At 41.4% G+C, this 19,815-nt stretch overlaps 1 protein-coding gene across 5 annotated transcripts in view; it reads left to right on the top strand.

Annotated features, from left to right (window-relative positions):
- LOC117961482 (rho-associated protein kinase 2-like) overlaps positions 1 to 19,242 on the top strand; it is a 28,729-nt gene extending 9,487 nt beyond the window's left edge. The window contains exons 8-35 of one of the 5 annotated variants that reach the window (XR_004660412.1): positions 1,865 to 1,956; positions 4,569 to 4,728; positions 6,125 to 6,221; positions 6,342 to 6,421; positions 7,160 to 7,208; positions 7,308 to 7,443; positions 7,807 to 7,898; positions 8,132 to 8,378; positions 9,563 to 9,669; positions 9,912 to 10,068; positions 10,329 to 10,489; positions 10,872 to 11,056; positions 11,244 to 11,313; positions 11,536 to 11,639; positions 12,287 to 12,473; positions 12,883 to 12,976; positions 13,252 to 13,346; positions 13,641 to 13,829; positions 13,929 to 14,091; positions 14,719 to 14,934; positions 15,558 to 15,625; positions 15,731 to 15,819; positions 15,953 to 16,031; positions 16,187 to 16,454; positions 16,998 to 17,277; positions 17,824 to 17,906; positions 18,121 to 18,228; positions 19,022 to 19,242. Coding sequence is in view for 4 of the 5 variants with exons in the window: in XM_034900185.1 (XP_034756076.1) it covers positions 1,865 to 1,956; positions 4,569 to 4,728; positions 6,125 to 6,221; positions 6,342 to 6,421; positions 7,160 to 7,208; positions 7,308 to 7,443; positions 7,807 to 7,898; positions 8,132 to 8,378; positions 9,563 to 9,669; positions 9,912 to 10,068; positions 10,329 to 10,489; positions 10,872 to 11,056; positions 11,244 to 11,313; positions 11,536 to 11,639; positions 12,287 to 12,473; positions 12,883 to 12,976; positions 13,252 to 13,346; positions 13,641 to 13,829; positions 13,929 to 14,091; positions 14,719 to 14,934; positions 15,558 to 15,625; positions 15,731 to 15,819; positions 15,953 to 16,031; positions 16,187 to 16,454; positions 16,998 to 17,277; positions 18,121 to 18,202 (3,547 nt within the window). In the remaining variant the exon portion in view is untranslated. The remainder of the gene's footprint in view (positions 1 to 1,864; positions 1,957 to 4,568; positions 4,729 to 6,124; positions 6,222 to 6,341; positions 6,422 to 7,159; positions 7,209 to 7,307; positions 7,444 to 7,806; positions 7,899 to 8,131; positions 8,379 to 9,562; positions 9,670 to 9,911; positions 10,069 to 10,328; positions 10,490 to 10,871; positions 11,057 to 11,243; positions 11,314 to 11,535; positions 11,640 to 12,286; positions 12,474 to 12,882; positions 12,977 to 13,251; positions 13,347 to 13,640; positions 13,830 to 13,928; positions 14,092 to 14,718; positions 14,935 to 15,557; positions 15,626 to 15,730; positions 15,820 to 15,952; positions 16,032 to 16,186; positions 16,455 to 16,997; positions 17,278 to 17,823; positions 17,907 to 18,120; positions 18,229 to 19,021) is intronic. The other 4 variants (XM_034900185.1, XM_034900186.1, XM_034900188.1 and 1 more) reach the window with 4 other exon arrangements.
- The last annotated feature ends 573 nt before the right edge of the window (positions 19,243 to 19,815 follow it).

Below are 19,815 nucleotides of genomic sequence, written 5' to 3'. Positions count from 1 at the left end.
AAAATAGCTGAGCACTGTAGTTTTTGCCAAACTTTTCTTAAGCAGGGGCAAAAAGGACATTTGTTGGAGACTATTTTTAACTGCGCATTCCTACACATTTGGTGTGTTAGTGAATATTTACAGCATGTGGAATTGATAGGGATCAATTCATTGTTGGTTTTGGTCTTTTCAATTGGATTTTTTTGATCAAAACACAAATATAGTATATCACCAATCACTTCTGTCGGTGCTTTGTTACAGTGGCTTTGCTAATATGCTCCGCTTCAACACTGTTGAAAAAAACGAAATGCGACACAAATAATGTGCTGGGACGTGAGAGCATGTCCACAATGGGTGACGTTAGTGATATGAGGACGGATGAGGTAATGTAGGCACAATAACTGATGGACTGGGAAGAAAAATGATACCCCTCAGATAAGTAGTTATCTAGAAATGAAAATACATCTATAGTACAGGCCTCAGTATCATCTCCTGACGTATGTTTAACTCCATACAAAGTATTACAGCTTCTTCATCAACCGGATCGTTGACAAAAGGAAATGCCATGTTTGGTATCTCAATTACCATTGTAACCGACTCTGAGGTTAAGTTACCTCTCTTTCTGAAATGAGGAAAAGTTATCCCTCTCTTTTAGATTTAAACCTTACTTTCTAGAAAAGAAAACACAGAGTTTTCCTCTTCTCAGGGATAACAAATTCAGCTTTCACTAAACCTGCTATCTGAAACTGACCCCTGATCCCAGCTACCATCTAACTGCAAGTAGTGCCATTTAATATCATATTATTAATTTTTAAGGTAAAACGTTACATGTATATGTGTGGGTCATGTGCTTGGTTAGTGGCCCATCCCCCTGGAAGCAACCACTTCCTGTTTACATTAGTAACCCCGCCCCTGTGAGGGCTCAAACACAGGCCCTTTCTGCTTCAATACAGAGCAGCCTTTCAGTTTCCTCTCTCAGTTTATTTACCTTCTCACTCACTATTCTCTCACCACAGACAGAATCTCACATGTGTACGACTGCCCAGCCACACCCACACACACACACACACACACACACACACACACACACACACACACACACACACACACACACACACACATATCTTAAACAATGACCAATACATTCACCACTCAACCAACATGCTCTGTCACTGTCAGCTAGTCTTGCTGAATCATTTCTGTAAGCACTTCCACCTCTCCTCCTCCTTTTCCATGTGTTTTTCATCACTCCCCCATTTCTTCATCTACCTTTTTTTTAAGTGCAACTTTCCATTTTTCTATCCTCATCCTTTTCTGGCATAACTTTCTACTTTGCACTCCTGCATATTCTGGTCATTGAGACGCAACCCGTTGTTTTTTTGCGGGGGTTTAAAAACTCTCTCTCTCTTCATCCCCACCCCTGCCCTCTCTTCCTTTTGGCTGCGTCTGGAATGTCCCACACGTGGCAAGCCCTGCCGCACCCCTCCAGCCCTGTACCCAGTGGTGGAGGAGGGAGGAAAGGGGGACGAGAAAGAGAGAGAGTTTTAGAGAGAGAGAGAGAGAGGAGAAGGAGGGAAGGCAGTAGCAGATCTAGCAGTTGTTTTTGAGTCGGTCAGAGTAGTTGATGTTGGCTCCTGCACTCTAATGCTGCTGCCTTTACTCCCTTTCTCCTCCTGGATCTACATTATCTTGGGTTAGAGGAGGTTCCAGTGTCCACCAGTGGTCATGCGGCTCTCCATGCTGGTCAGTGTGGTCAGGGCCTAGTGGTAACTCCTCTATAGGCTGTGTGTTTGGGATGACATGGTGATGGTGGGTGTAGGGGACAAGCGGGGTGTGTTTTGTGTTCCGGGTCTGCTCACAGTCTTGATCCTGTTGCTGTATGCAGGAAGGTTCGTCTGGGCCGCACTGGAGTGGATGAGATCAAGTGTCACCCTTTCTTTAAGAACGATCAGTGGACCTTTGACAACATCCGAGAGAGTAAGTGTGTGCATGTGCATGTTTCTAAGTCCCCTAATGCAGGTGCAGATTTCCTCTTTTCCATCTATGGTACTGTGCGTCCTTTTCTACTTCACATTGCCGTTCCTCTGCTTTTGCTTATATTTATAATCATCCCCGGCCCATTCCTCTGCAGATCTGCTTCTTTGTATATTTCCATCCCCCTGAGCCATTAAGTCTGCAAATAGGGTACACATGCTCTCCTTATTCTCATATCCTACATTATGTGACTGGATGCTGTGCAGAGCACATGATGCACAAGGCCTGCAGGATAACCAGCTGCGTATGGGTGCCTGCATATTTCTATAAGAGATAGTAACTGTACTAGCAATACACACACTGAGGAAACTGAAAGGCTGTTGTAATGAAAGTTTCCCCCAATAGAGGTATGTTGTAACTATAAAATGTCCGTTTAGCTGACTCTTAAGATGTGATAACAACTGCTAAAATACATTTAGATTATTACATAAACTGGCCTTTGAAATGGGCAATATAATAATAATAATAATGAGAAGAAGAAGAAGAATAACAATAATAATAATAATAATTTTGGCTAAATACATAACTTAATGTATAAGTCATTTGATGGAGTTAAATTACATTATTACATTATTACTTGGTAAATCAGCAGATAAATAATATTTGCTATTTGATGTAAGAATTAAATGATGGTACATTATTCAAGAACAAAAACAAAGATACTTTTTAAGAAATATAAATATTGTATTTGATTTTTGTAATGGTTTAATTTACTATTACAATAACTAATACACAATAGCTCATACAAATACTTTACATTTACAATAACTAACCCTGCTGACAAAGGAAAAAAAAAATCCCTAATCAGTAATCACATTAAACATTATTAAACATTTTGAGTTAAAAAGAGACTACATTTCTGTGAATGAGTTTCTTATAGATGTATTAAAAAGAAACAAAAAGAAAGATATGAGCAAAAACAACATTAGAACACATAAATCACCTTAAATGGTTAAAAAGATTCTAAACTCTGTAAAATATTTCTGCAAATGTTATGAGAGCTTTTGGTCATTGCGTCATTTAGCTCATACTTTTATTCTTTTAAATTAAAATGTGATCATTGCACATGGACTACCTGTAAGGAGTCCTGGTTTACAATGTATACTTTATTAGTCTCTTAATCTATTAATCTTCCCTCTGTGTCAGATTTAGACTTGCTTAGGAAGGAAGGAAATAAGTAAAGGGATATATTAGTATGAGTATGAACAGGACCTCTGTGTCTGTATATAATCGCATGCAGGCTCTTTCTCTTTGCCTCTTCGTCTCTCTGCTTCACCTGGCTCTGATTAAGACAACAGACAGAACTTCGGACTGAACTTAAGACTGCCTGGCAGTCTGGAAACATAAAACCACTACTGTGCTACTGCTGTGCTGCTCAGCTCTCTTCATGTTTGCATTTGCATGTCCAGTCTCTCTTTCTCTCTCACACACACACACACACACACACACACACATCTGCTGTGATTTGGCCTCCCGCACAGCTGCATGTACCTCCCATTCCTCTGTGTCTGTTTAAAGACTACTGAGTGTGGCCATGACTCAGGAGGTTTTTTTTCCATGTTTTTACTCACTTTCTTACAACTGAAGATGCTCCCAGTTGTCTTCATGTTTATCAAGCTTCTTAAGCACTGGGATGTTGATGAAAGAAAGCCAGCCCCGTGGATCCCGATGTATGGATGGGATGGGAGGCAGCACCCCCCGTAGCGGGCGGGCCGGGCAGGCTGTGCAGCCTGTGTGGACTGCTCTAATGAGAGGGGCGCACTAGTTTGGAGGTTTGCTCCTGCTCTCTCACTCTCACTGTGGCCACGGCTGCCTGTCATTACCACACCGCTATCAGAGAGCATTCTGGGAAGTCGTGCCATAAGGGCCTCCATGGAGCGGCCTGTGTCTCTTTTTCCGTCTGACCACATTTTGCCTTTTTTCTGCCCCTTCTTTTTTTATTTCCCCTCATTTGTTTCATTCTTCCACTTGATCTCTCCATGTATTTTCTTCACCATCTTTGAGTCACACTTGTCCCGCTGAGGGTTGTGACTTGACCCAACCGTAATGAGCTCTTTGCTTGGAGCCAGAGTTGCACTGGTCTGAGGAACTCGATCCAGGGCTGCTTTCTTTCTGAATTAGGAACTATTTATAGGTTAAAGGACTAGCTTAGTTTTATCTGATTGGCCCTCTGACACATTCTTGTCTGCCTGTTGTGTTGTGCAGACTTTTAAAGCACGCCTGGAGCAGGCATTTTGACTTGTGAAAGGCACCGTGTGTGGGGCACAAAGCGAGCACTGTACAGGAAAAGGAGTGGTGTCAGCTACACGCCAACCTGCAGAGTGCTCCTACTAGAAGCAGTGCCAAAGTTGGCATAGAATTTAATCCGTAACATACCTTAAAAAATGTTTAGTTTGTTAAAAATATACTTTTAAATAACTGCAGCACCAGATTTTTTAATATTTGACAGTCCTTATGTTAAGCATCATCATTCTCTTTTCTCGGCCACTCTTAACCCGTCTTGTTTTGCACCTCCTCCTCTCCCCCTTTTGCTCCATGACTGTCTCTGTTTCCAGCTGTGGCTCCAGTTGTGCCTGAGCTGAACGGTGACATAGACACCAGTAACTTTGATGACATAGAGGATGATAAAGGAGCTGCTGAGACCTTTTCTCCACCCAAGGCCTTTGTGGGCAACCAACTACCATTTGTCGGCTTCACTTACTTCAAGGAAGACCAGTAAGTATTTTAATTGGATGTCTTCTTTGATAATCACGCTTTGTCTCAGCTGTTCTGCATAAAGTTTATGTCTGGATTAGTGTTTGCTGGCCTTAAATTTGTCTTAATGCACTTTTGGTAACGATACTGTGAACAAAATGTAGCACTCACGTGTTTGAACTTTCACAAGAGCCTTTTGACTGTGCTTAAAATGCAAGAGGTTGAAAAAGAGAGCAGACCTTTTTTAATACAGACTCCCACCAGTCAGACACTGTATGCCTGTTTGAGTTCCACACTGCTGCCTTGTTCTGACAGCCCCTTTCAAATGCCCTCTTTGCCTGTGATGGAGTCTAGTTTTTAAAGCCCTGGTCTTGATCGCTAGGAGAAGTACTAAAAAACATGTTGGATTTAGGATTTTGTGGTGCTTGGACCACCAATGTTTTAACCTCTTGTTCTTCTGTTGTTGCTTATACTCATGAATCTGAAGGTTGAACTGTTTGTGTCGAATCAATTTATCTTTTACATGTATCTGACAAAATAGAGTCAGGGACAAAACACTGCCATTTAAACCAGCATATGACTATCAATCTAGTATATCAATCTAGTATACAAGTGTACACAGGAGTAGACATACCTGATAATAAATGAATATGAATGAATATTGAGCAAAAAATGGCCTTAGACCAGCCTTCCTTTGATTCCAGACTGGATCCTTAACTGTCCTTAACAGAATACAACTTTTCTAAAATCATCTTAAATGTCTTATCAATATGTTTTGAATGTTTGCATTTCCAATTTTTTTTTAAAATGACAAACCCCATGCGAGAACAGCAATTTAAGGGCAAGAATTGTCTTAAAATGATCGTTAACTTGCTTCCGATTTCTTGGTTATTATGCAGCCATGTGGCAGAGTCATGTAATGATTCCCAGAGATAGTTGCCCACGATTACGAGTCGAGTCCACCACAATGTTGTGTAACAGTTGGCGACAGACAGTGTGGCTTTGGGTTTCTCCAAATGTAAACCCATCCAGATGTAAGAAAATGCCTGGAAGATCCTCAGGCCTTCCCCCCCCCCCCCCCCCCCCCCCCCCCCCCCCCCCCCCCCCCCCCCCCCCCCCCCCCCCCCCCCCCCCCCCCCCGCCCCAGCAACACAGTTTTGTGCTCCATGCATGAGGTTATGGGCCTTAAGTATAAGTGATTTCGGAGCCGTTCTGATAATGCAATAAATGATGTGACTGGTGTCTTGGTGAGCATTCAGCATCCCCATGACCACCCAGTTGGCAATATGGATGTGGTTATATTAGAATACGTCACTTTGTTGCAGAAAGTTGGACACATGGACAGTGTTGGATGTTGCTCAGGTAAACTCACAGTCAGACATTCATTGCTCTCCTCTGTCCCTTTTTTTCCTGTCAGGCTGCTGAAGGGAAATAACAACTGCTTTTTGGAGGACTCAGAGGACAGTAAAGAACACTCTGAGAATAAGGATTATTGCTCGGACAGTAAGAAAGAGGTAGGCGTTTTTTGCTTACTATCATAGTAACAGAGAGATATAGAGAGAATAGAAAAAGATGGAAAATGTCATATCACTTTTTTTCGTTTTCTGGTCTGATCTGTCTGTCTATCCGAGCAGCTGCAGAAAAAGCTCCATCAGCTGGAGGAGCAGGTCAACCATGAGATGCAGGCCAAAGATGAGCTGGAGCACAAGTGCAAGTACGTCTGGACAAATAACACTGAGCTGAGGACCATTCATGTCACTTTTTTTCTTAAATATGTAACTGTTTACTTAAAACCTTTTTGTTAACTTTTCTTTCATGATAAAGCATTCCATTAAGGGAATGCATTGCCAACACTTTGGGTTGAAACTTAACTCTCGCCAAAATGCTAGGGTAACAATTGTATGGTCTTTTTGGGAATGTAGGGTTAACCTAACCCTACATTAACCCTTAACCCTAACCCTTGGACATAACCCTTAACCCTAACCCTAGTACGGTAAATCTTTAAAAGTGGCGCTTCCGTCTTAAATATTCTTTTAAACGAAAGTTTGACTTGGGTGCATTCACAAAAAGACACCAGGTTGCATTTTGGCAAGAGTTACACTTTAAAGAGTTTAAAAAACATAACCATCCAACATTTTAAAGGTTGTGCATGTAGCATTTTTATAATGATCATCCCCACATACATTTTGAGACATTGGTATAGTTACTGGATCAGAATTCATGTTGTGTGCTGTGTATAAGGAAGGAAATTGTTTTGCACAGGAAATGAAGTCCCTGAGTCCATGACATCCATTAGTTTCTGATAATGGTAGATGTTAAAAAATAAGGGAAAAGAAAATCCCTTCCAACATGCCTTATCATAGTAGCCTAGAGGAACAATCAGTTAATTATCTGGTGTCAAAGTTCCTCTTAAGTCAATGATTTGTGCAATAAAACTGTTATTTTCCCCTAGAATTGCCACCAACCGTTTAGACAAGCTGGTCAAGGAATTAGACAAGGAGGTAAGGATGGGTGGATGTTGTTTCAACCATGTAGCAGCTGATGTGATGAAGTAGGTAGTTCATTTCACTCCCCTTCTTTGTGATTTCCTTTCTGATTAGATGAGTAGCAGGCAGACTGTCGAGGCCTCGCTGAGGCAGCTGGAGAGAGAGAGAGCTCTGCTGCAGCACCAGAGCACCGAGAACCTGCGCAAGGTGGAGATTGAAACTGACAGAAAACGCAGTCTGGAGAACGAATGTGAGCACCAATATAAACATTGGGGCATGAAACTCCCGGATAACATAAAAAAATGCATTTCTAAGACTTTAAATCTCATGTTATGCCGATAGTATAGTTCTTCAGTTGTTCTCATTTTCATATATTTTACTTTCAAAATTGTTCTAACATGTCAGGTTGTCTGACATGTTAGAGTTTAACATGTCGGGCTGTTCAACTCATTAAAACATTGACATTAACCACGAGGATATCTGGAAGCTCTGCTTCCCACTGTTAATATCATCACAGTATATATTCTAAATGGTTGGATATGCTGGCTATTAGGTCCACTGAATGTGTTATGTCAGTTAATGCATTAACTCTTTCCTTTGTCTGTGTCTGAAGTGAACAACTTGAGAGACCAGCTAGAGGATCTTAGAAAGAAGAACCAGAATTCCCAGATCTCCAACGAGAACAACATTCAGCTGCAGAGACAAGTGAGGGGGACATTTTTAACTTTGCCTCATTTGATATTCCTTTTCAAAATGCTTCACTCTAGTATTCATACTTATGTAACTCAAACATGCTAATTTAATCATCTATATTCAAGCAAGCAACTGTGGCCGTCGTTGTCATTATTTCTCTGCTTTACCCTCATTAAACCCCCTTCTAATCTTACCCAGTTCAGCTCGCAGGGAAAAGTTTCATCTTGTCTGTTTCTCATGTGTAGCTTGAAGAGGCCAACGCCGTGCTGCAGGCTGAGCAGGAGGCGGCGGCGCGGCTGAAGAAGAGTCAGGCAGAAGCACAGAAACAGGCTGAGAGCCTGGAGGACAGCCTCAGGGAGCTGCAGGAGAAGTGCAGCCAGCTTGAAAACAGCAAGATGGAGCTGGAGAAGCGGCTGATGGGGCTGCAGGCCGAGCTGGAGGAGGAGAGAAGACTCCGCAACCTCGGGACAGAAACTATCACTGACCTGCAGGGTGAGGCCTGGCTGTCTATTACACTCTGAATATGCATTGAAATAAGTAGTTCCACGTAGTTTAAAAGTGAGACTATGTAACCTTTTGAGGGAATAAATGTGTTATTTATCATTTTCCATATTAAAAGTGGAATTTAAAAGCAAGAAAACACACTTTTACTTACAGTCAGAGGTTGTGTTGTTACAGCTTTATTTGGTCTGGGATGACCAGTAGTTTACGGTGGCTAACGGATAAACTCATACTTGCTGTATTACAGACACATTTATTTATATTACATTTTAATTTATTTAGCTAAATACTAAACAGTATACCTTAATGTACCGCAGCAGCCGCTGGAGGCAAATGTTAGCAAAAGAAATATGTAAAATGTCAAATTCAAGATACAGATCTCACTTTAATAGCCTAATAATAGTTTCTACACATAGCCTACACAGTGGTTCAAAGTGAAAAATGAGCAAAAGAAAAACACTTTTACTGCTACATTTTCTTCAATAATTAACACCTTAGCAACCAGCCAACACTTTTTCACAAGCCTTTTATATTCCAAACTTATTAAGTGTTATAAGGTTAGCAAAGTTTGAGTGTACCAACCAAAAAAGGTTCACTGCCATAACTGCATCCCATTCAGTAAACATCTCTTCAGTAGCATGAACACTTTAAAACTGGAGGCTGGACATGGTTTTTAGATGTGAATTGTTTTTTTGGACCCGGCTTTGGGAAATATCAGATCATTGGTGGAAACATCTGTTCAGAAGGCCGAGAGTGAAGCAAGGGGCTGTGTAAGCCAAAGGACCAGAGCCAGCACCTCTAGTGAGACAGTGTTTGGAAACTGAAACATGCTCAGTCTTTGCAGAGAGGCCTGTCGCTGAGGTCAGAGGGGACGTATCAAAACAAAAGTATTGCTTGTATGCCTCGATGCCTCATGCTTTTTTTCCTGGAAAAACTCTTCATGTAGGTGGAGTTGGTTAAAGGGGAAATCAACATTTACTATGTTGTTTTCCATATATCAGACGTGTGCAGGAGCATTATGTTATGGCTCACCCAGGGTCATGTTTGTTTGAAACTGAACAGTTCAGGTGCATTTTCTTGTAGTGTTTCCAACTACTGCACTAAATGTACTCTTATATTCCTTCTATAATTTCTTTTTATTATTTTCTTTTCCCTGTTACCATCCCACGCTTCAGGACGTATCTCTGGCCTGGAAGAAGAAGTGAAAGACATGAAGTCATCTCTCTCCAAGGTCCAGTCTGAAAAGAAGCTGCTACATGAGAAGCTCAATGACCTCGAGAAGGTTGGCTTTTATTTCTAATGGCTAATTTCTATTGTTAATTGTGAGTTAAGGCTAGCCCAGGAGATGATCCCCCTGAAAACTTCGGTTTGACATTTCCAGATTACTTTTGACATTGTTCTTCAGCTATTTGAAAATGTTCCTCTGGCTGTTTCCATGCAATAAGTTGATCAAGTCAACGTGAAACATCCCTATGTATTAAATGAATGCCATTAGAAAACCTAATATCCCCTTTGATTCTATAGGAGAAGAGCAACCAAGAGATTGACTTGACGTTCAAGCTGAAGTCGCTTCAACAGAGTCTGGAGCAGGAGGAGGCAGAACACAAGGCCACAAAAGCCAAGCTCGCAGATAAAAACAATATCCATCAGTCCATCGAGGAGAAGTCTGAGGCCTTAAAAAGTATGTGAAAGATGATTTCAGGGTGGATGAAATGCATCAGCATATGTTCCGTAGCTCACTTAGCACAAACATTGAAATAAAAACCCAAATGAGCACAAGTATTATCAATTCTGACAGTCAAAAAATGGGTTTACTCATTCAGACCTTGAAAGAAAACGATAATTTGCTCTAGTCATTTATCTGGTGCTCAACCAAAGTGGTATTTGGTGCAGGGAAAATGACTCTCCTGATGGTTTCTCTGGCCTTTTCGTTTGGTCCAGAGATGGAGTGCACCCTGCAGGAGGAGCGCAGCTTGAAGCTGCAGGTGGAGGGAAAGCTGCTGCAACAACAGAAGGATCACTCCATGCTGGACCGCGACTACAAGCAGGCGCAGCACAAACTGGATGAGCTGCAGGCACAAAAAGAGAAACTTTCTGAGGAGGTGCGTCTTACATCTTTATCAGTAATTTTGGCTTGATAGAAAATTGTCACAATTTTTAATACTCAATTGAATTGTTTGAAGTAATTTTTATCAAACGAAAATGCAATCGTCCAGTGTGAATATTTGCATTTTTCCTAATCAGACTTCACAGTCCTCTTGTCATGACTGATGTTTAGACAAAATAAGCAATGGTAACATGACACCTTGGGCTCTGGAAGCTTGGATGGGTATTTTATAGACCAACAATTTGATACTAATTATATAAAGGAATCAAAATTATGAAATTAATCTTTACCTGCAGGCCTAATCTTTTGTTCTGGAACTTGATTTTTTACTGATAACATTTAATTTGAGTGAGTGTGTGTGTGTGTGTGTGTCGCAGGTAAAGAGCCTGAGCATGCGTCTGGAGCAGGAGATCCACAAGAGGAGCATGAGCCAGAGCGATCTAAAGATGCAGAACCAGCAGGTGTCGGTGCTCCACTCATCGGAGAAACAGCTCAAACAGGAGCTCAACCACCTGCTGGACGTGAAGCAGGTCCTGGAGAAACAGAACCAGGAGCTACGCAGGTCAAACACACATAATGATATGATCAGCATTCAGTAATGCACATTGAACCTGTACAGTTTTTTGTAATACTATTGCCAAATCGCTGTGGAGAATCTCATTCATTGTATCTGGTTTGAGGAAAGTGCTTTGGCTCTGGTCATTAGTTGGCCAGCAGCAGAGATTGACAGATTGTTGGTCCTGTTCCAGGGAGAAACAGGAGGCGGGTGGCCAGCTGAAGGAACTGAAAGACCAACTGGAGGCTGAGCAGTATTTCACAGTAATTCTAACCATCCATGTTCCTTCTTTTACGTACATTGTCTACAAGCAGTAGTGGCAGCCATTATTAAATTCCACTCACAATAGATGACTTAATATTGTCAGACTAGCAAACAAAAATCTAAATCAATCTACAATATGGGGCTTGTATGGGAAGATAGGAGCCTCCATTCCAAATCTGTGATATGAAATTAACTGAATTTCTAACTGTTTTCCTCCCAAGACTCTTTACAAGACGCAGATCCGTGAGCTGAAGGACGAGCGTGATGAGAGGAACAAACTGTACAAAGAGGTGCAGCAGCGATTGGCAGAATATCAGGATGAGAGGTAACCAGTCTAAATACTATAAATAGAGGCAACGCAGCACTAAAATGACCTGATATTTGTCTTGTGTTTTAGACACGATACACATAAAACACTTATTAACAAAACAAGACGAAAAAAAGATGAATGATAAATGATACAAAATAAAAGTATAAAGCATGTAACTCAAACAAGGTGTTGTGCATAAAATGGAAGCATGAAATAAAATACAAAAAAGTCATATGTTGAGGTTTTATAGTTAAAAGTCAGTGTGAGTGAATTATCCACAGGATAACGCCACAAATAGAACATTTATCTTCTTTTTTAAACAATGTAACAGACTTTCCAGTTTAGTGTTATTTTCCCTCCGTGAATTCATCTCACAGCCAAAATGGAGGACTTGACCTTTGACTGAATGAGCGAGCCAGATTAGCAGCATCCCCAGATGAACTACAGTCAAAGATTATCGTGGACAAAAAGCTCTGAATCAGTGTAACTCTCGCTTGGACAATCGTGCATTGGCAAAGAAGGTCATTCAGAACTTAACATTTGTCCACGCTATAGGCAGTCTACTTCTGACTGGCATAATAACAGTGGAAATTTTACAGTTAAACGATAAATCCAGTTTAATATAATAGTAACAACCGTTCCTTCCCCTCCTGCCTTCACAGGAGTTCCCTGACAGCGCAGCTGGAAGCCAGTTTGACCAAGGCGGACTCTGAGCAGCTTGCCCGCTCCATCGCTGAGGAGCAGTACTCGGATCTGGAGAAGGAGAAGATCATGAAGGAGCTGGAGATCAAAGACATGATGGCGAGACACAAACAGGAGCTCGGCGACAAGGAGGCCACCATAAGCTCGGTGAGATCAGAGTTGCGATCGAGACCATTTATAGTAGATGGTGAAATAAAATTCCAATATAAGACCTTATTAGTGATGTTATTGAGGGTCTTCTTTGTTTGTTTTGAAATTCCATTTAAAGATTGAGTTTTAAAAGGTCCAAGGGGTCCTCGGCCTAAAAAAATGGGTGCATTTGATTAGATGGTTAACAATTAGCTAATTGTCTTCAGCTGGTGGCCCAGGTGTAACACTGATTAGACAGTTGGATTATAACATTGGCAACACTACAGTAAGCAGTAGTACTAAAAACAGTTAGGCACTTTTTCCAGTTCTTATTCACTTAAAGCTCTTTGTAACTGCTGTTTTCAAATACTTGTTTGTTACTGTATGCATGGATGAGACTCTAAGTTCTCTACGCTAACCCTTTCAGCTGGAAGAGTCCAACCGCACTCTGACGGTGGACGTGGCCAACCTGGCCGGCGAGAAAGAGGAGCTCAACAACCAGCTGAAAGACATGCAGCAACGTGAGTGTCCTTTTTTCTGAACTAATAAGCACCACATTAAGAGAAAAGATTTCTACAGGAATGACATTTCCCTCAGTGCTGGAAAATGTGTTAAAACGCTGTCTAACATATCCAGATGATTTACGTGGAGTGGGCTGTAAAAATGTCATGAAAAGTTGGCATTCTCTTCATCAGGGAACCAAGAACTTGTGCTATAATTTATGGCTTAATTCACTAAAACTTATGTTAAGTAATTAAAGTATTTGAATTAATATTCTTCTCTGCTATTTATATAGAGCTCCAGAAAGTGAAGGAGGAGGAGAAGCAGATGAACTCTCTCAAACTGTCCTTTGAAAAGCTGCTGCAGAATGAAAGAACACTAAAAATTCAGGTGTGTGTCTGGGCGCCTACGCAGGTCTGGAAAGCCTGGAATATTTTCTATACCTTCCTACTTTGACTGTCAGACTTTTTGACTGTTATGTCACATCATTTGTTGTTAAGAATAATGTTCAGCTGCAGGCATTGCCTTGAACTCTGAGCAAAATCGATAAGATCTACAACTAAAACTTCTTCTTTTTGTTTTTAAATCAATCCCGGAGGTCTCACTGTGGGCTTAGTTACTGTATTCATGTCACTCAACAATAGATCTGTGAAAAAAGCTACATTGTTGTGTATTTGTTCCCAGGCTGTCAACAAGCTGGCCGAGGTGATGAACAGGAGGGAGACAGTGCAAAGAGGCCACCGAAGCATCGACACCGAGGTGCACAGGAAGGAGAAGGAGAACAGGAAGCTGCAGCTGGAGCTGAGAGCAGAGAAGGAGAAGCTTAACAGCACCATCATCAAGTACCAGAGAGAGCTGACGGACATGCAGGCGGTCAGTATGCCAACATTCCGTTTTTTTTTGCTTATGTCAATAAACAATAGAAAGTACATTACAACTGCAATTAAACGCCTGTTTGTGTCTCTTATTCAGCTCATAGCAGAAGAGAGCCAGGTGCGTCTGGAGCTTCAGATGGCGTTGGACAGCAAAGACAGTGACATCGAGCAGCTTCGTTGCCAGATCACCTCTCTCAGCGTTCACTCTCTGGACTCCACCAGCATCAGCAGTGGCAATGACATAGACGACGGATACCCAGGTAGACAAAGTAGACTTCATCTCACGCTCTTTATTAGGGTTGGGCATCATTTTCATTTGAACAATTCTTCATTTTGATCATGGTTTTCATTGATTCTTGATTCGGATTCTTTGACGGGTGGAGCTGAAAACGGGTCACATGCTTATTTCACAGATAACAGAAAGATTTGCTTTTGATTCAATGGTGATTTACAGTTTGACCAGATTTTTGGGATCTAAAATAAAGTCACACGTTGGAGTGGTGTTCACTGTGCAACATGGCAGCAACACAACACGCGCCCGGAAGTACAGTTAAATTTGGAACCGATGATCGGATTCCAAACAAAGAAACAAGTCCATTGGAATCGTAAATTTTGAAACAATTCCAAGTTGGAGCCGGTTCTTGATGCCAAATCTTACTCATTATCCTTTAATGTGGCACCACAATGTACATTCAAATGCTCAAAGCCGGTCAGCAAGTACACTTCTGCATGCATTTCCTGCCTTCCTCTTCCTGAATTCTTACTGTTTCCTTTGTTTTTACTTTGAGTCTCTTCCAGGTCAATAGCTTTTGACCTTTTTCCTCTTTATGCTTCTTCCTTTCCCCCCCTCTTTTCACCTCAAATTCTCTCCACCTTGTCCGGCACAGTGCGCATTACTCACTCTCACACCTCAGAATCAATGTCCTTCACCTACCAGCGCACACACAAATCTGTCTGCATCGACACCCGGCCCAACCTTCACTCTGCTCACACGCTCTTCGGCTCTGACTCCGAGGATGAAGAAGAATACGATGGGGGGGCGCAGCAGGGCCACCGTCCCCTGGCCCTCACCTATGAACAGCCCCCTGAGTCTGAATCTGCAGGTGACCCTGCATGACAGTTTAAATCTGGGATGGGGTTGCAAATAAAAACTGCAATTGGCCTAACAATTATTTGTAAAATTCATTTATCAAAATATTTCCTCTGTTTTAAAATAGCAGTTTTATCCTGAAAGAAGTACCCCCAACCCTGGTTCAACCTTGCGAAGTTACCACTAATCCCTCTAATCTGTTGACTCTGCTGTGCTTTTATCCTGTTTAATTCTCACTGGACATGTTAATGATCACAGCTTGATACTTGCCTGCTTTGTTCAAATCTGTTTCATTGCAAAAGATGTGGGCAAGCAAGTGTGAAGTTGGCTTGGAAGCTTTTCTTAAGATAGAAGTAAAAAGCTTTATTTTTCCTTGCCAGACACCTGCTATATTATGCGCTAGAGATTCTTTATACTCCTTATAGCTCCCACTGAGTAGTCTATTGTTGAAACCAGGTAGCAATGCCACTTGCCCTTTTGGTTTTAGCTATTCATTATTTCCTCTCTAAGTCTGTAAATGCCACTAAGTGCCATCATTTCTAACAGGCCAAGGTGTTCTTTTAAGTGGTTCACATGATTAAAGGCATTTCTCCTCTTTGTGTTAACATCTTCCTGTTTTTTTTCTCTGCAAACTAGACTCCAGGCTGGAGGGCTGGATTTCACTTTCTACCAAGAACACAAAGCGGTTTGGCTGGGACAAAAAAGTAATGCAGCCACATCTATATCTCATATCTACAGATTTGTTGTCTCAGTAATCACTGGTACTATTAGGTCTAACCTTTTGGCCCTTGTTTCCCTTTCCTTTAAAGTTTATTGTGGTGAGCAGTAAGAAGATCCTGTTCTACAACAGCGAGCTGGACCGAGAACAGGCCAACCCGTTCATGACGCTGGACATAGAGTGAGTCATTTAAAGCAGGGTTTAAACATGTAATACCAAACAAAAATAGCTGGTGCTACACATATTTTTCTATTATTGATCACACATTCCTGGTTCTTTTCTTAACTCTTCCATCTCTCTCTCCCTCCTACAGTAAGCTGTTTCATGTCCGACCTGTCACTCAAACTGACGTGTACCGTGCAGATGCCAAAGAAATTCCAAGGATATTCCAGGTAGGACACTTCCTTCCAGGACTTTGAGCAAGGGTGCTTCCTTTTGCCTTGTCTTTCTTACCCTTCTCCCTTTGTTCAGACTGCCAGTATTTCATCAGGTTTTCTCAATTCAGCTGTCTGCCTCAATAAATCTTCAATTCAATTCCTTTCCCCAGATCTTGTATGCCAATGAAGGCGAGATTAAACGTGAACAGGAGCTTTTAGTGGAGCCCGCCGCGTATGGTGATCGTCCCTCCTACATCAGCCACAAGGGCCACGAATTCATCCTCACTCTATACCACTTCCCCTCCAGCTGTGAGGCCTGCGCTCGGCCACTCTGGCACGTTTTCAAGCCCCCGCCGGCCCTTGAGTGCCGCCGCTGCCACACCAAGTGCCACAAAGATCACCTGGACAGAAAGGAGGAAGTTATTGTGCCCTGCAAAGGTCAGTGCCATCAGTCAAGAGAGAATTTAAAAACTTCACTTGTACCATGGAGCATTGCTTTAGGATGGAGTACAACACCACCATTGTGCCTTGTTTAAACAGCTGGCATTTCTGATTATAGAAACATTTTAGTAGACAATAAGAGGTGCAACTAGCAATTTATCTAAATCATTTTCTAAATGTGTCACCCCGACGCTGTGTATGGAAATATTAAAAAAATATTTAAGATTGGAAGTTTCAGCTCTATATACAGTAAATAGTTATATTATATTTTATGCTCAATGTCATAGAAGCCTTTGTACATTGAACAGATGACCAATGACAGCCCATTATAAATCATACTGTGAAAACGTTTTTTTTAATGTATCTTTGTTAGTCAACTTCTGATATGGTGGCTAAAATATATTTTAGTATACTGCAGTCCAACACAACACTACCACAATGGATAGCCTGGAGTTGCACCATAGAATTAAGCCCTGGTACAATTAAATGTCAGCAGATCAATTTCTAAAATTATCAATTTTAAATATCTGTCTTTAACAGTGAACTACGACATATCCACTGCCAAAGAGCTGCTTCTGCTGACCAACTCTCAGGAGGAGCAGCAGCGCTGGGTCAGCCACCTCCTCAAACGCATCCCGAGGAAAAACCCAACATTGAGTCCTCCCTCTGCGGCACAAAACAACCTCCATGAAGCAACATCGAGCTCCTCTCCGCGAGTCTCCCCGCGACCTTCACCCAGGGCTTCGCCTCGTATGTCGGCTCATCGCGGAGCTATCAAGATCCAGCCCAGCAGACAGCAGCAGCCATCAGGCAAGCCCAGGTAAGGATGGGAAAGTTTCTGCTGCATACAGAACGTATTTGTTTTTAATTTTCCAGCCAGATTGATGCTCAATTGTATTTTTTTACATGACTGCAATAATAATAAAACCATCTTGGTCTTAAAAACAAAACTCAATATAGCTGATGTAGCACTTATTTTAATATTATTTTAAAAATACAACTCAGGGTGAAACCCCCAAAATATGAGCTGTTCTTACAAATGTATTTTTCAGTAAATTTTGGTTTAAAAACTGATTCATGATCAAAACTAGCCTTACTACCTCCTTTGTTAATTATTCTCAATCATGTGCGGTTAAAAGGGGCCTAAAGCTGTGGCTGATACAGGATGTCTTGCTTAAAACACGATTCCTGAATCATTCTTTTAACACTGAATGCAGCATTAATGTTCCAACGTGGCTTCTCACACAGCGTAGGTGGCCACCTAATTAGTATATGGTAGTCACTTAATCAATCCGAGATTGATTAGGACCCTCATTTGTCAAAGTTTGTTCTCTCAGCTACAACCTAACTGGCTCTCATCCCTCAGCACTGGCCCCATGCTCCGTATCATCCTCCACTGACCTTTGACCTCTGACCTCTCCATTCTAACGTCTCTCATGCTGGGAGACTGTAAGTAGCTGAGCTTGTTGCGCCTGTCCTCCCTCCATAACGCTGTGCTGCCATGCCCATTAACACTCCCCTCATTATAACAAGCAGGATTTAGTCACTCAATTAACAAGTTGCAGCTCTACGCTGCCCTCTGCTGAACCTGGCATGAATGGCCCCAGCAGTTTATGAAGCACCAAAGGCTGTTGACCCCCTCGATGATCCTCTACTGTTTCAGATTGCTTGAGTTTGGCCTTAAAGACTGGAATTGGCCGTTGGATGATGACGATAATGATGATGATGATGATTTGTTCTTCTGAAGGAAGTGAAAGAGAGGGTACAGAGGGTAACTGGACCGCTGCATGTGTGTTTGCAGTTAGAAGGCCTTAATGCAGCCAGAGGCATGGTTTTGTGTGATTTCTAAATCTACAGTTGAGTGGGAAAACATGAACTCTGTGTTTGAACTGTGTTGCTACAAGAATAGTTTGACGGTTTGGGAGAGAGGCTTGCTGCGCCGTTTTATTGCACAAAAAGCGGATTTTGGTCTGCATGTTTGCAAGAAGTAAAATAAGAGAGCAATAGATTTTTTTGGGGGAAATACACTTACACGTTTTCCTTCAGAGAGTTAAGTGACAATACTACATGCACATATGTTCATTAAATATGAAGCTGCAGCCAGTTACATAGGCATAGCATAAATACAGGCAACAATACTCTCTAAAGGTAATATAATCTGCCTACCAGCATCCCTGTAGCTCACTCAAGCAAAGCGTTAATATCTTAAATACCTTTGAATCGAGCCAGGATAGCTGTTTATCTCTGTTCAGTCTTTATGTTGAGCTAAGCATTGATAGTACTGTACAGTTATGAGTGCTATCAATCTTCTTCTTCTCGGCAAAAAGGCAAATAAGTGTATGTCCCAAAATGGGTTTTAATATTTCAGTTCTTTCATAATACAGACTAAGATAATTCTCATACCTGTCTGCTTTTTTGTGCATTTTACTCATGCATTGTGTGGCTACTGGGTAGCTTCCTGGTTTAATATGTGGATTTTGTGTGCACGTGCCTTTTGAAGTCCAGTCATTCTGTTGGTAACATCCCAGGTTTTCACATAATTTTCCTTCTCTCTCTTTTCACAGTTAACCCTGGTTGATCAAAGATGTGCATTTTCATCTTTGTGGATATGACTGCAGTCTGGATGCAGTGCCTACAGTACATGTGTTATTTCTTCAGGGCAGTAGACTGACAAAAATGGACAGAAACTGGTTATCGTCATGAGATCTGGGTCTGCCTTTGTCATTTTATCAAGAAGAAAATGAGTATAAGAGCGAGACATCTCCTATAGGAAAGTTGTTCTTTTTAAACCTGACTGAAACTGCCTTATTTTCTAACCAGCATCACAAAACCATGGACATTTTATTCTGTCAGATGCAGTGACTCACATGGATTTGTGTTTGACATGTGTGAACATTTGTATATAGGATTAAGATGTCTGTCTGTGTATTGTAACACAGAAAGTGTAGCTCATAGTAAATGATGGATATTAGTCAGCAGCACATTATACATTATATGCTTGTTTTGTAAATGAATAGTTTACACTGCATGAAGTAGATCCATTACAACATAAGACAGAACAATGTAAATTGAACGGAAACAATGTTTTCTTCTTTCCATTCACGACAAATTCAAATAAATTATGTAACCATGAAAACAAGTATTTTATTTAATGTTTCAACATTCATGTTTCAAAATTCAACATGTAGGATTGGTCTCAATATAAAAAATAAAATAAAAAAGTGATGTAGGCCCTACTGATAATATACACTCACCGGCCACTTTATTAGGTACCCCATGCTAGTAACGGGTTGGACCCCTTTTGCCTTCAAAACTGCCTCAATTCTTCGTGGCATAGATTCAACAAGGTGCTGGAAGC

The sequence above is a fragment of the Etheostoma cragini genome, chromosome 18 (assembly GCF_013103735.1).
Source record: "Etheostoma cragini isolate CJK2018 chromosome 18, CSU_Ecrag_1.0, whole genome shotgun sequence".
Classification (NCBI taxonomy): Eukaryota; Metazoa; Chordata; class Actinopteri; order Perciformes; family Percidae; genus Etheostoma; species Etheostoma cragini.
The sequence above is the reverse complement of the archived record's forward strand: the minus strand, read 5'-3'. Positions and strand labels throughout refer to the sequence as shown.